At 34.6% G+C, this 16,781-nt stretch overlaps 1 protein-coding gene across 1 annotated transcript in view; it reads left to right on the top strand.

The window, feature by feature from the left end:
- LOC149410081 (complement factor H-like) overlaps positions 1-16,729 on the top strand; it is a 36,749-nt gene extending 20,020 nt beyond the window's left edge. The window contains exons 6-17 of the mRNA XM_089648680.1: positions 1,467-1,673; positions 2,060-2,096; positions 3,921-4,081; positions 4,661-4,879; positions 7,215-7,361; positions 9,263-9,293; positions 10,660-10,847; positions 11,124-11,363; positions 11,653-11,695; positions 11,816-12,003; positions 13,689-13,919; positions 16,613-16,729. Coding sequence (XP_089504806.1) covers positions 1,467-1,673; positions 2,060-2,096; positions 3,921-4,081; positions 4,661-4,879; positions 7,215-7,361; positions 9,263-9,293; positions 10,660-10,847; positions 11,124-11,363; positions 11,653-11,695; positions 11,816-12,003; positions 13,689-13,919; positions 16,613-16,641 — 1,721 coding nt within the window. The 3' untranslated portion in view covers positions 16,642-16,729. The remainder of the gene's footprint in view (positions 1-1,466; positions 1,674-2,059; positions 2,097-3,920; positions 4,082-4,660; positions 4,880-7,214; positions 7,362-9,262; positions 9,294-10,659; positions 10,848-11,123; positions 11,364-11,652; positions 11,696-11,815; positions 12,004-13,688; positions 13,920-16,612) is intronic.
- The last annotated feature ends 52 nt before the right edge of the window (positions 16,730-16,781 follow it).

Genomic DNA, 16,781 nt, shown 5'->3' with positions numbered 1-16,781 from the left:
TTAAACATGTATTTCTGGAGCATCTTATTTTTTAGCTTAAATATAAATATTATGGTATTGTTAATTATTCGCTGTCTCACACCTAACATTTCTAGTTTTTTTGCACAATAATTATCTTAGAATACCTGCTACAATTCAATACTGCACGCACCTCTACTTTGAATTATGTATTTGCAATTTATTTATCTGTTTGATTGCGCAAGAAAAGGCCACTAGAGCAGTAATTTAAATCAGATGCTACTATACAATTAAAAATTAATTTTCTTTTATTTACATCTAATTAATTCCTTATTCTTCTTAATTTTTTTTTTACCTTTTTTGCATTTTCTTATCTAATAATTCAAAGTTAAGAAATTGGGTATGCTGGGGCTTAACATTTACCCAGTGTTAGTCGAAACGGCTGAGATTAGTCTTCTAAGCTGGTAAAAAAATGTATTTAACCCTAGATTCATAACCATTCGTCACACAACCCGCGCAAAACTTAAATTTGTTTTTAGTGTCTCGAGTGAAAGAGATAGAATGATGACCTCTCAAGTACCTTCCTAGATCGCTTGTTCATTAGTAACGCGGCCGCGCGAGTGCGTTTGGCTCACAGTGAAGTCTTGTGGACAAGTTATAGACCTTTGAACGTCTGAGAGACGAATGTTTATGAATAGTGTAACTTTTGACGAGACTGCAAGTTATTTTGACAACATTGTTTTTGATGAGTTCTGGTTATACAGAGTAAAAGTAAGTAGATGATATTAATCTATATGAGTTATTATTTATAGTTACATCTTATTTTATCGTTCAAAATGTATTATTGTGTGTATTTTACATCAAATCTTTTTATTTTATTTTAGAATGGATGATCAGCAAATGATGACTATTTGAATCGTTTATCTGATTCTGGTGATGATGATTTTACCAGTCAGCAAAAGGATGTAGAAATCAGTGAGGTCGAAGATCATGTGGAATTAGATGAAATGGTCCCGACAGATTCCGACAGTGATAACGACATGGTTACGTAAAAGACACGAAATTCCAACTTTGAAGAGATGCCTAAAAAGGAAAATCGCCGAAGTTTTAGATGAAATGCCTACCATTGCCACACCTGGTCCAAGTGGTACTCAAAAAAAAGTTTGAGGTTATTGTGATTATAAAAAACGGCATATGACAAAGTTCCAATGCAAGCAATGCAAAAAGTATATGTGCATGGACCATCGCGGCCTCATGTGTGTGGAATGTACAGATGAAATTTAATTTTAACTCGTTTATTATTTTTTTTTGTTACCTAATTAAACATATTAAAGAGTGCCATACTTAATTTATTTATTTTATTTACAAGTACCCCAAAATTCGTCATTTGAATTTAGTCTTCTGTGAGATGAATGTTTATGAATAATTTTCCTCTTAGATAAGGTTATGAATCTAGGGTTAAATATGTTATTTATAATTTGGTTTTATTTAAAATGATATATTTTCAGATCCGTGTGAAATACCGCCGTCATCAGATTCTATGGAAATTTCGTGTCCTCTAAGTAATGAAGTTAATTGTACTCTGGACCTAAGTCCCCACGGCTCACACATACAGGCTAGTTGCAAGGAGGGATTTAACTCGTATCTGGGAGACAACCAAACCCTCACTTGTCGGAATGGAAGTTGGGACAATATTACATTGGAATGCGAAAAATGTAAGTTCATTAGGCTTTGATTCTTTTGCCAAGACCGAGTTGTTGGCGGTCTGTCCTTTTTGCCTACCCCTGTTAAATATAAAGTTTAGTTAGTTAGTTAAAGACTTGTCACAGGGACCATTGAGTAAGGACGGATTGTTTCACAGAATTTGAAAACGACATCAAATTTTAAAGGTAAAATTCAAGTTCTGTGAAAGTCCCACTCATATTCTGTTACCAAGTAATGTGATATAACCGGCCCATGATACAATAAAAAAATAGAACTAGACTATAACTTATACATTATGAATTGTTCAAATTCTATGAAACACACGTCCTAAATGATGTATTTTTTTAGTAACTTGAATGTACTTTAAACAATTATTTCAGAATATTTATTATTTCAGTTGCAATCACATCAACGGCAATTCCTGTCCAAAAGCAGTAAGTATATACTTCGGATTTTTATTTTAAAAATTATTATTATTACGATTCTTTCTTGTTATGGTTATTATTTTTTTAAGTTATTATTATAATAAGCGTTAATTAGTTAATATTGGAATCTTTACTTTTACTAACCATATTATTATTGCTAATAGTTTGTTATTATTAATGTCGTTATAATTAATTTCGACTTTATGTCCGGGTTAAATCTTCCCCACCAGAAAAACTAAACCCTTCCACACACCTTTCCACAAATGATCATCTAGTCAACCAACATTATGCAAGTGCATTATATAAGCAAAATAAATACAAAACCATACAAGAACAACACGTCAACCCACCAGAGATCAAATTGGAAAATAATTCACCGACTCCAGATATTTTCATATCAGAGGGTTCGGCTCGGTAGAACTTCTATCAGGGCCTATAAAACTTACTGATCCCTCAGTATAAATATTTAAAATTAATTAATTAATTAAAATCTTTCGTAATCCTACATGTATTTAAAATGACTTTTCATATATAAATTCTTTGACAGATCTAATACGCCTAAATTTTGAATGAGCGAGCTAGGTATAATGCCAGTAGCCGAAATAACAAATGGTAATATTTTTATATTCAAATTCTTTTACTCTAATTTCTTTATTTTTTAATTTCTTTATTTTTTTATTATTATTGCTGTTATATTTGTTATTACATTATAATTTGATTATCATAATATTTTTGTTATTATATTATTAATATAAATAGCTGTACGTCGCCACGCGTTGCCGTGGTCAATACAATGGGAGATACAATAGGGCGTGTAGCTTTTACGTCCAACAGATGGCGCTATTAAAAGAAAGGTTTTTTTACCTGTCACAGGTGACATGTATAACGTATGAAAATACGCGCGTATTTGAATGCAAAATTGTGTCAAAATTTCAAAGCAATCCGTGAAGAACTTTCGGAGATTTAAGATTTTTAACAAATGAACATTTAGGACGTGTTGTTTCACAGAATTTGAACAATTGATCAAATTTCAAGGCTAATTTTCAAGTTCTCAAAAAAGTTGCAAAATTCTTTGAAGGCTTCCGTGGTCAGGGGGTAAGGCTCTTAACACTAATATTCGGAATTGAAAAGTCGCATGGGATGGCTTTAGCTGTGTTTGGTGAATCTGAATAGTCAGGTACTTTCTTATCTCCTTCCGCTCCCACTACCTTCAACCTCACAACATACCCCAATTGGAGATGGCATAGTCTCACTGGCTCCCAACTGTTGGGAGCAGTTGGGTCTCTTGTGCGGTATTTTTTTAGTGGTCTTATACCAGGGCAATACTGAGAGTATCTTTCTATCTTGAATGAGTCACAAATGTATTATTTATTATTTTAAACAAATACATTGTAAAATAACTCAAATAAATCAATTATTTTATTAGTTGCAAGATGATATTGTTATTTCCGTATTTGAAATATGAGATCAATATAATAACGTATAATAATACGATCCCAATGGTCGAGAGGTTAAAGAAGTTGTCCCGGTAAGACAGAAATCCTGGGGTTAGATTCCCAGTTGAGACCGTTATCTTTTTAGTTTTATTTGTATTATTTTCTTCTTCAATAATCAATTACAATTTACTTGCGCACCCCGGGAGTTATACCTGCGACCTTCAGATATCTAGTTGAGTGTTGATTGCTATAATAATTGTACCAGCAATCTCTCGTTGAATGGCTGTCTAATGCACGGAAGCTGGTTACCCCATAGCTGAAGGTTTCCAACCGCTTTTGAGTTAGTGCCAATCATCTAAGTGAATTTCCTGGACTTCAGAAAATCTCTTGTTTCCAGATGCGACCTTCCTAAACAACCTGAAAATGGTAGATACGCAGTCACGCTCGGGGAGAATTACAATAACGAACTTCGCTTTTTCTGCAACCAAAACTACTCGTCTCCTATTACTGCCTCCCAATGTGTGGATGACCGATGGACAGAAATGGCGACATGTTCTAGTAAGTGCTTAAAAACTTAAATTTACTGTTAAATAGGAACTAGCTCATTGAAATTTACATATTAAGGGTAAGTTGTTCAGTTCCGACCGTTTGATAAAAGAATCAAGATGTACGAAGAATGGAATCCTTGTGACATTTATAGCTCTATAAAGTTTTATATTATCGTTGGGGATGAGATATTTTGAGATATCTTGCCAATATCGTCAAATAAATAAAATAAAAAGGAGTGGTCCCAAGTTCGATCCCTGGGGATCCCCGGAGTTGGTTTTGTATTCGAAAGAAATATGGTGTCCGTTACTGATTGTGAGAAAAACAGATGACACTCAATTTAAAAAATATATATGATGGTCGTCTTTGTCAAATGCTTTCTCGAAGTCTGCATAGTTTTTTTTATTGAACAGTTTTAGTACAACGCGACGATCAAAATAAAAAGGGAACTTTTAACATTTCAAACAATTTTGACATTACTTATCGAGATATCTTTCACTTTTTAGAATTCATATTAATTACTTATATTCAGCACCCTCGATACAAAGTTGCGCTTGGGCTAAGTTATTTTGAAAAACTATTCTGTTACAGAAAATTGCGAAATGGTATCTTCAAACTCCGTCAACTTTGATTGCTTATCTCACCTGAACCAGAGAATACTTTGCGAAACCAGTTTGCCCCATGGTGCCATTCTCGTTTCCACCTGCAAGATGGGGCATCACTCAGAGGACTTGCTGAATTATCTTACTTGCCATAACGGAAGTTGGAATAACCCAGTACCAGGATGCAAATTGCTACAGATGGAAATAGGTATACTCGTAATCTTATTATTCTGAAATATAAAGAAGATTGTCTGTTTTTGTCTTTGTGGCTTTGTTCCGAGCTGGTTTGGTGGAGTAAATTTGTATAAAAATGATAATTAAAATTATACACTTGACCTTCGAAACAAGTGGAAGTTCTCTGTCCACAAGAGATTTATAAAAACCACCACATCCCATTTTTGGTGAAATTTTGCACAATTGACATTCAAAATAAGAGGATAATTACCGTTTAAATCTGATTTCGAAAAGCTTTGCGTAAAGTTCCGAGATCGCCGGAGACTATATACTACTCAAATACTGTTAAACATTTTGTTAAATCAGATATAAGCACATCAACAAAATGCTGCCTGCTCATTAAATAATAATCATTATTATACATTCATAATCAATATTTTTGTATGTAAAGAAATGTCCTGATGTGGCTATCTTTTTTATATATACAAATCTACAGTTTTATTTCGAGCTCTTCAAACCAAGAGGAAGGTTACTGGCGACCTACATACTACATCGCGTCAAAAACTGGAGCTAAATATGCAAAGTATTCTACAAAAAAGTTTCGATGTGTGCGCAATGCGCATTCAAAGAAAGACTAGTTTGGGTTAGTGTCGAAAAAGGCTGTGCCTTTCGGTACAAATCACAAATGTATCAACCAGTTCCTTGTGTTGGTATCTCATTTAATTACTACAATTTTAGTAACGATGTAACAAATTAGGTATATTGCTTTTTCACTGGAAAAAGTAATTATTCATTTTAGTCAACATATAGAGCAGAGGTTCCCAAAATTTTTTGCCCCGTAGACCACTTGTCAAATTTTTTTTCCGTAGACTCGTTGCCGGCCGAATATTGAATTTTCCCAAAACTATTAACGTCCCGTGTGATAATCATTTATTTTTTCGTAAAAAGATTCCCTTCCCTTGCCTTTCCATCAACCGGGTGGCGGTATAGTTCCTCTGTCTTTACACTGTGCAGACAGGGGTGCCCTTGTGAGGTATTACACCAAATGAAAATGAAGCAGAATAAGCAATGGGAATTTCTTTCTGTAGCTGGCCCTACAGAACTGCTCCTCAAGTTCTTTGTCAGTGCTTATTCCGGTCAGTTCTTCTTGTCACATGATATTCGATTCTTCAATGTTCCATTTCGAAATGAAAATGAAGCAGGATAAGCAACGGGAATTTCTTTCTGTAGCTTGCTGGCCCTACAGAACTGCCCCTTAAGTTCTTTGTCAGTGCTTATTCCGGTCAGTTCTTCTTGTCACATGAAATCTGATTCTTCAGCGTACCATTTCCATAATCAAAATGTCCTCAAACTTAGTTTTGAAGTCTGTGTGAAGTGCATTTAAATGTTGAACATCATTATTACCCTGGACGTTTTTCAAAAACAAGTTGGGGAAATAGGAAAATTCGCGGCTTCCAATGTGCAATGTTTTGCTTGAATATATTAATTCTGACGAGAAAAGGAACGTAGAGGTAAGTTTTTAGATTTTCACGGCCAAAAGCATTGTTGTTGTTTGTTTTTGGGGTGTTATGCCGTGTTGCGCTAACTCCTTCTTTAGCCGACGTTTCGGACAGTGTTGCAGTGTCCATCATCAGGGCAGATCCGGTAGATCCGAATCTTCAGCGCAACACGGCATAACACCTCAAAAACAAACAACAAAAAAGGAACGTAGACTCTATTTATATAATATATAATAATATTTGGCTAATTTATATAGCGCCGTTTTCGTGAGAAATCACCTCAAGGGCTCTGAAATATATCACAATTAACAACTTTACGAAATATAAAAATACAAATATCAAATAATTAATTTCTCAGTCTATTATATTTGTGTTAATTCTATTGTGTCATTTACGGAACTCCTAAATGTTGACTTGAGGTAAATGGGGGTCCGCTCGTATGTACCCCCATTTGAATCCCGTGGACCCCCAAATTTTTTCTCGCTGACATAGACCACCAACAAGCCGATATCGACCCCTGGGGGTCCATATAGACCACTTTTGGAACCCCTGATATAGAGTTTACGTTCATTTTTTACATTGGCTCCACACAATTTGCCATGAGGAAAATAATTTCTCACAGGACCTATGTCAGCTTTGGGGATATTTTGGAAAGAGATAATGTATGAGCAGTGAGTGTTAATTTGGGTGTCAATGTGTCCAAGAGTGACAGACGTTTGAATCCATCACACTCACTGCTTTGCAACGCGATGGGTCCTGGACAGACCTGGACACACCTAACCCTATGAAGTTTTTGATTTTTCAGGTTTTGGGTACTCTACAATTATAGTTATTTGTACTTTCACTACCCTAATTGTACTTTTCCTTTAGGTGAGAATGCAGTCAAATTTTGCCACCATAGCTCTCGTAGAAAGTTCGATTTCTGCCGAAACTTCAGCCGAAGTATGTTCGATCAACCAAACTTCGGTATTGGAGGATCTTGGTCATTATTGGATGGGATAACTAGTCTTGGAAAAGGTAATTTAAAAAAATATATATTCGTTTTATTTATTCACTTACAAGGATGTTAAAAATCAGTGTCTGTATAGGTTAGTAAGAGTGTTTTGTGATAACCTCACAGGAAGAACCTGTGCTGAGGTGTTCGCATGTTTAAGAAAAAGTGTTTTTATGCTGTCAGAAGTAAAAACACAGCATCATCTTTGAAATTATCAAGGAGGAAACTGTAGTTCCACCCATGGCTTCCGAATTGTTTACACATTAGGTTAGAAGTCGTAACATTACAATATTACATATACATATATGTCTTAATTATAAAATCCCTGATGTGATTTTACATGATGTAGTAATGATACAGAAACAACGAGAGAATTTAATTTTTATTCTTACGAAGCAGATACTTTGCGATGTGACATCATAATTTAATATAAAACAATTTTTTTACGTAATGCCGACCAGGTTTCGCTACAACGGAAGCTTCTTCAGGGCAGTATAATGCCGAACAAAAATCTATAAGTAACATTTGTTATCAATATTTTGGGTGTAAGCGGAGTGTTGGGAAGAGGTAGCTCTGTGCTCTGAAAAAGCAACGGTTGTAGCTTTTTCAGAGCACTAAATTACTGTTTTATTAAAATGTTTACTAAATTACTGTTTTATTTAAATGTGAATGAGTAAGAGCATTTTATGTTCATAATATATGACAGACATAAAGTGTCATTTAAATGTATTTGATATCTGAATTTGCATTTAAATGTATATTGTGGCTGATTTGACATCGCGTTTGGGTTCCACCCAGGCGTGGTGTGTTCAATTCCTCGGCTGGAATGAATGAATGAACGAATATTGAAAATAGTGCAATAATAATAATATAATTACACTACATATATATATTATTCAGTTATCTCTTATATGTAAATCGATATTTGTTGCGAATTTGCCTCAGAGTGTATGAAGGCGAGAAAAAAGTGCATACATGTGGTAGTTAGTCAAGGAATTATTCTTACAGAATAATATAATTTTCCTGGTTGCCGATTTTGTACTTAGAGTTGACGAGGTGTAGGAGTTACAACAACAGTCTAGTTCGGAGTGAATACTTTTAAGGCGAAGCTTAGTGCCAAATCACTATTTTGATTAATCTTTATAACGAATTGGTGTATATTATGAATACCAAAAAATATGTTTTAGATAAATTGAAGGTTTTCCTATCGCTTCGCTTGAGTAGAATACAAATAAAAAATAAATTACTCAATAAAAAATATGAATGCAAACTACTAGAAAAAATATTTTTGAATAGAAATGTATGAACGCGTAAGAAACACCTTTTGAAATACAGTATTATAGCTAAGATTATCTGTGACAGTTTCACTTGATTAACTTTTTGATTTCTTATAAAATTATTTACAAAATAAATAAAAACCAGTTTTGTGCTTGAAATCGAACGTTTCTAGACTCCATTTGTCAAGCGATTTTAATGCCCATTACCTACAATATAAGGTATACCAAGAATATACACATTTTTGGCTTGTAGCTTCCTCTTAAACAACAAAGTTATCAATCGCTAAAACAAAAGTGAAATTAAAAGCGATGGATTTAAAAAGAGACAAGTTTTATTGTTGGGATTAGAAAATGAGAAAATCAAAATGCCTTCAATGAATTAAGTGGACGTAATATTAAGTACGACAAACTCAAGCACCGGGGCATGTCAAAGGTTTATTTGTAAACGTACTTTTTCACGTTCATGTTCTCAACAGCTCGGCTGTGAAATGATTTGTGGGCGTCTGCGTTTACAGATGTTAGGCTTTCCGAGTGGTTTCGGCGCCAAATAGATTAAAGATTGTCCATTTGAACTTATGTCGGTATGTTGAGGATTCCTTATTTTTTATTAAACATATACTATAAATAATAGTTTTGTTTTATTTCAGATAAAACATTTTGGCCAAATTCCAATATAAGGTAAAAAAATATTTCAATTATCTTTTGAAAACTATATGTATGAAACGTCGCACATGAAGTCCTTGTTCGCAGTACGCAGGAATAAAGCTCCATTATTTGAGTCCCCTCTTAATAAAATCAAATACATAGAAAAGGTACAAAAGAGACTTGTTTGTTCCCTTTGTATTATAGAATATGATCCGAATGCTCGATTTCAACAACTTAGAAGCTCGACGAAAAATTTTGTTAGGTTGTATATTTTTAAGCTAATCACTGGAACTATACTTAATCCACCTATGTTGAAAGGGTTAAGGCGATGCCATACGTAGTAATGCAAAATCATGTGTTCTTGGTTTGAAAATTTGGTCGCCTAGAAATGTTTCAGATGCTTTAATTAAATACCGCGAGTAGAATACATCTTGGCCTTTGAAATAATCGAGTATTTTTTAGACAAGTCTTTTTATAAGCCCAGAAAAAAATAATGAATAAGGTCTATGAAAACTTCTTTAAAGTTCAAAATCTCGTACTTACGAACCCATTTTCGGTTATGATTTTATTGTATAATGTGGCAAATTAAGTTATTTATAAAATGATCGAAAACAAATTAAATATTTATGCCTGAAAATCCTCAAAATAAACTAAAAGGCACTTTTTGGCCATGTTTTTTTCTTGCATAAATCAAAACAGGCGGATGGTGTTAAGCGGGAATTTAAACCTTATCGCCATCTACGTAAGGGTTGTTATTGATAGCGGCTCAATTTAAAATATTACCCGACGTAGTGCATCGCCTTAACTTATATGTGCCTAACAAGTATACTCATGGGAGATCCCGTGCACTTTTATATGCTCCAGAACCTAACATTCCTGCAATCAACTGCTTAACTGCTTAATGATTCTGCATTGACTATCGCCATTTCATCCTCACTCATAGACAGTTCAGAAATTATCTTTTGGCGCAAGTCACAAAATAATAAATCTGCTGAAAACATTAGTAAATGAATTAATCTGTGCGCGATGATGAACTTATCAAGCCTACTGGAACCACTACAAATCCAAGCTTATGTTGGGAACAGTGCCAATCGTACATCATCGGTCGCTTGCGGTAATACGTATATGTAGTGGATTGAGTGAAGAGCTGAAGAGCCACGCGATTCGCTTTGCGTGGCATACGAGGACCTTCGGTCCAGCTCGTCAGCGCTACGTCGTCGGCTGACCGACAGTACTCGTTGCACTATTTCCAGTTAGAGTGGGCATACAACTGTCGTATCCGGGTCTGTCCTGTCTGAGCGTGTTTGCATAACCGTTCTTTGGAGGTGAATATTATCTATTAGGTCAGATTCTTTGAAGAGAGGAGTATGGTGTTAATATGTAATTTGTTGTTTTCCAGCACTGGTTGTTTAATACCATCGAAACCACAAAATGGCTACATCCTTGCAAGACAAGAAGGAAGAGTCCCAGTATCCTCGGTAGTTTGGTATGTTTGCTATAAGGATTACAAGAATGTATCCGACACTATGATGGTCTGCCAGAAGAATGGAAACTGGACATCGTTACCAAATTGCAGAGAAATACTCGGTAAGCTTAAAACATAATTTAAAACAAACTTTATAAATAAAAGGTCTAAATTTCGATACTTGAACCCACCCCAATTTTGAAGTTTTACCACGATAACCACACTGATCCAGCTGATTTTGGGGTAGCTATTAAATAACAATAGTACAAGTCACGAGTGTGTCTGACTTTAAGTTACTAGTTTCAGTCTGTCACAGCCATCTTCAGACTGGTAATTCTTCCTTCAACTATTGTATATATGTACGCATTTATCGAATAGATATTTTCAATTTTTTCCAGATTCATGCCGTGTTTCAATTGGTAATACTTTTACAACCGATTGCACTTACCAGCCGCTGAAAAGACTTAAAGCGATTAATCAATGCAAGGACAGCATGCCACATGGTTCATATTTAATTTCAACCTGCGAAAAAGGATATCATGTCGGAATAACTGACAGCTCATTGAAGATCCATGTCTGCAACAATGGAAGTTGGAGTTATCCTATAAATGAATGCATTAAAGACGAAAATAAAAAAGGTTTGCTTGAACGTTTATATGTGTTTCAATCAATAGCTATCATGTATTGGGAGTTTAAACTTTTGGTGCAACGATACAAATGAACTGTTGCACCAGAACTGAGACTTTTTATACGTAATCTTTCAATCCGGAGAGCTTTTCTTTTTTGTGTACTCCAAGGATCAATCTGAAGACCACTTTCATTTTCTCTTTTCATCAACAATGAACCTTGAGTAGCTTGCATCGTGCGTTTTGTAGTAAAAAAACATGACAATGTCGAAGGTGTAATTTATACTTTACTTTATTACAGAGACGACAATTTTAACGCCTTCATTACCTGAGAGCCCAGTAAGGTAATATGGTTTTTAATAATGTAGTAAGATTTTTTATTTTGATTTTCAACTTGCCTAGAATTGTTTTCATTTAAAAAATATTTACAGATGTGGAATTTTGAATGCTTTCGGTTTTTCTAGACCTTATTGTTTGGTGCCAGTAAGTCCAAAGAATGGCCACGTCAATTCGAAAAGAGGAAAAAGCCTCCGAGAAGGCTCCATTGTTTCGTATATTTGCTCTAAGGATTACATAAATGCCTCTAACACTAGGATGCTCTGCCAAAATAATGGTACTTGGACGTCATTACCAGAATGCCAACAAAAATACGGTGAGTACAGAATAATACTTGTGTGTAAATTAATTCCCGCTTTAACTCGAACGTTTTGAATTTCGTCTGTAAATTTGTTTGTACGTTCTGTTCCCGGTTTAGGATGGCGGCTGTTTTAATGGGTCGGTAAAGATTATTTTCAAATGTGAAATCTATTTAAAAAATGTTATTAATAATTTGCTTTTTAATTAATATTAATTTGCATAATGTTATTAAATTACGCAATTCAGATTTAGTTATAAATATGTTATATGATAATTTAATTAAGAAAATTGGATAAGGAACGTGAGATATATATGAAGGGAGATTAGGTGGTTATGATTAATGTATCCTTATCTTCCTTATCCTTACGAGATGCAAGGATCCTTATTTGTGTTTTGAAAGTATGGATTTGGGATTCGGTTTTTAAGTTGTCAGGGAGAAGGTTAAAGATTTTAGGAACTAAGTAGATGAATTGTCGTTGTGCTGATCTAATAAGTAGTTTAAGTATACTGTGGTGTACTCGATCCCGATGAGTTACAAAACTCATTGTAGGACGGGAGCTTACAATACATTGGTGGGAGTTAGTAGGAATAATTTAACCTTGGTATTTTGATATAAAAATTATATGTTTCATATACAAAACAGTACAAAAATAGAAAAAGCGAGGTTTAGTCAAGTCGAGGTTAACAAACAAGAAAAAACAGACATGGATATATACATCAGCACAAAGCCAAGGAAGAAATTTACAAAAAGGTACTTACCAACCAGTACAATGGTAAAAATAGATTATGCTCGATTACAAATACAGCGGATAGAAAAGGAGAGAAAAAGAAACAAAACAAAACACAACACGAAAAGAATAACGGATTTTAGTTTTTATATGACCTTAAAAATAGCATTACTTTTATTTTTTATATGCTGGCTGATAAATCAGTTCAAATTTTGTAAATAACATTTAAATTCAAAACAAATCCGAGTTACAATCATAGGCACACCCACAGCCAAAATCAATATGTTTGATGATGATTTGATTAAAACGTTGCTTTAATAGTAGTTTTCAGATACCAAATCTGGATTGTAGGGTACCTTGTATTTACATTATTTGTTTTAATTTTAAATTGAACTGTTCATTACACATTTTGTGTATGCAGATGAAATTATGAATGCCAAAACACTCAAATTATGCACATAAGATCTCCACGCGCCAGATTTAATGTAATGCCTTCGCTATACACACACACATTTGACTGCATACATTAAAAAATGCATAGCCCTGCTCATGTGGAACCACTGATTTTGTCAAAAGTTATGTATATTTGGGTTTAACTATTGACTGCTACATGAAATGAGATTTAAACATTAGTAATGAAACCCAACTATATATTCGTAAAATAGATTATGCTCGATTAGGGGATAGAAAAGGAGACAGAAAGAAACAGGACAAACTACAACATGGAAAGAATTACGTATTGAGTTTTATATGCTGGATGTATTGTTTATATATCTGGTGATTCTGGTGATATGATTGTGCTGTAAGAATGTTTTTGTTGTTGTATTTGTACAAGAAATGGAGCTGACGTTATTTAAAACATTATACTCGATGAAGAGTCGAATGAAGGTATATCTGATCAGTTACTTGTCGATAATTACCATGTTTGTGCTTTTTATGGATGATATACTTGAGATATGTTTTTTTATTCCAGTACCATGCTTGGTTCCATTTGACGATACTTTTACAACCGATTGCACTCGCCAGCCATTAGACAGTCGTAAAGCAATGAACCAGTGCCACTCCAGCATGCCACATGGTTCAAATTTAATTTCAACTTGCAAACGTGGATATCATCGTCCAACAGATACCATAACGAAAAACCATACTTGCCACATTGGGAAATGGAGTCCTCCAATCTTTGAATGCACGAAAATTATAACAGGTCAGTCTGAAATTTATATTTTATTAATTTGTCAAAAGATTGATGTGTCTTATATGTAGTTGAAATCGACCAAAAGGGAACAGCCGCATTTGCAATATTGTTTTAAATATTTTAAACTTAAAATAGGTTCACTTCATGTAGTCTAATATAAATATAGGAACATTTTTACAGTTTAATTAACAAAGTTTGCTTATTTATAGTCCTTATAAGTAAGCAAATATAAAAAACTAAGCTATACATTTGGATGCCCACACAGTACACAATTATTCTTTTTTTTGTATGATTTGAGAATTTCAAAAGAATTACGGTGATTTATTTGTGGGGTATTAGGGCCTGTTCAGACACGGCGATAACCGCGCGATTGATAAAATCGCGCGGTTTGAACCGCAAAAATGTTGACTGTTCAAACATCGGCGGTTAGTTCGCGATTAGCGATCAGTTTCAAGATGGAAGTCGAAGAGAAACTAGCGTGTCTGTGGCTGCTCCAGAAAAAAAATAAAGAAAAGAAGGAAAAGGCAGTATTGGGTGCATCCAATATTAAGGGATCGACTGACACATGGCCAATTCGTAAAGCTATATCCCAATTTAAGAATGTTTGAGAGGAAATTTTTTGACTATTTAAGAATGTCAATAAAATCTTTTGATGAACTAATTAAACTAATCAGGGAAGATATTTCGAGCTCTGAAACACATATGAGGGCAAGCGTGTCACCAGAAGAAAAACTCGTAGTAACTTTGAGGTAAGATATTTATTATATTGCGCGGTGCCCGCAACGCTACTGAACGCTGAGAAAGATCTCCATAGTAACTAAATATAGCACTTAGTGCTAGTTCAGACACGGCGGAAACCGCGCGGATTGAGAATCGCGCGGGAACCGCGTGGGTCTTATTTACGCGGGTATTTATATCAGGTATAATAATCATTCAGACATAATCGCGCGGTCAGTCCAACCTTGCGATTACCGCCACTCAACCGCTAGAAAATAGAATCGTGCGGCGCCCACGCGGTTTTATTACTATGACTTTTATTTCTTCTGGTGACACGCTTGCCCTCATATGTGTTTCAGAGCTCGAAATATCTTCCCTGATTAGTTTAATTAGTTCATCAAAAGATTTTATTGACATTCTTAAATAGTCAAAAAATTTCCTCTCAAACATTCTTAAATTGGGATATAGCGTTACGAATTGGCCATGTGTCAGTCGATCCCTTAATATTGGATGCACCCAATACTGCCTTTTCCTTCTTTTCTTTATTTTTTTCTGGAGCAGCCTCAGACACGCTAGTTCCTCTTCGACTTCCATCTTGAAACTGATCGCTAATCGCTAACTAACCGCCGATGTTTGAGCAGTCAACATTTTTGCGGTTCAAACTGCGCGATTTTATCAATCGCGCGGTTATCGCCGTGTCTGAACAGGCCCTTACGCCGTGTTGTAGTACCTCATTCTTTAGCCAAAATTTCTGCCTTTAAACATCTGCCCTGCAACTGTTGGTTTAACCTAACCTAACCTAACCTAACCTAACCTGAAACTAAAGAAGGAGGTGCTGCAACACGGCACAATACTCCAAAATCACAACAAATTGTATTTTTTATTTGTTTAATCTTTGTTGTATAATGTTTTCTTTCTGGCTTGTGGTGTGTGTGTGTGTGTGTGTGAGGGTGTGTGTGTGTGTGTGTGTGTGTGTGTGTGTCTTTATTGTAATTTAGTTTGTCTCTAAAGTAATTTGGTAGTAAATTTTTAAAAACTTTGTCGGCCAGTCTTTGTTTAACAAACAATATATTTCAATTCTTAAGCTTTTCTATTTTGATAAATTCTGGAATACTTGGAGTATTTTAAGCGGCCTATATTACAAAGACAGAGAATACTACAACATGAGTCTATGTGGGATCGTCCAAGTATAGATACCTTTATGGTCATTTTTTAATGGACATTTTATTCAATTGAGGTAGATATTTTTCAGTTGAGGGAGATATTTTTACCCCTCCAGCAGGACCTATATCTCCTATCGACCTATCGCTAGCACCGCAGTTTGAGGGATGAAGTTTGACAGTTTGTCACTGTATCCCCAAAGAAGACATAGGTCCTGAAAGAATATATTTTCCTCAGAGCCTTCTGTGTGGAGCCAATGTAAATAATAATGTTCTGAAGCAAAATGTCACATGCTTGTATGAATATTGCTTAAGAATAACATCTTCATATAAATTCTGTTCTTTTATCAGGGCCAGTTGTTATACATAATTTGAACACTCATCATTATTGACAAGATCTTTTATTTTTTTACCATGGGTCAATTGTTTCACAAAAACCGAAATACTAACAAAACTTGACTAGAACTTTCAACGACCTTGAAAATTAACTTTGAAATGTGAAGAATCGTTCAAATTCTATAAAGCAAATGGTTCGACTGTAACTTAGCTTCTTAATTTGTGTTGTTTTTCCCCGTTCCTGTAATTGAGTGGGTAGTTTAGGGTAATTCTAATGCTGATAATAATAGAGAACTACCGAAAGAGCACTCTTAACCTATAACAATAATAGAGAACTACCGAAAGAGCACTCTTAACCTATTACAATAATAGAGAACTACCGAAAGGGCACTCTTAACCTATTACAATAATAGAGAACTACCAAATGGGCACTCTTAACCTATTAAAAAATGGATGTACAGTAATTTAACATTATTCTGCTTTTTACAGATACTCTACCATCTAAAAGAATCAGGTAACACCTTTTTTAATATCTTATATTGAAATCGTTGAAGTTAAGTGACATAAATTTTTTTGATCTTATATTTTAATACAAAATAGCTGTACCCCGCCACGCATTGCTGTAGATCAGACTGTCTGTGCAGATAGAAAAACATCT

Source organism: Hesperophylax consimilis, chromosome 28 (genome assembly GCF_061612785.1).
Source record: "Hesperophylax consimilis isolate HC1 chromosome 28, BYU_Hcon_1.0, whole genome shotgun sequence".
Classification (NCBI taxonomy): Eukaryota; Metazoa; Arthropoda; class Insecta; order Trichoptera; family Limnephilidae; genus Hesperophylax; species Hesperophylax consimilis.
This window is presented reverse-complemented; position numbering and strand designations above follow the sequence as displayed.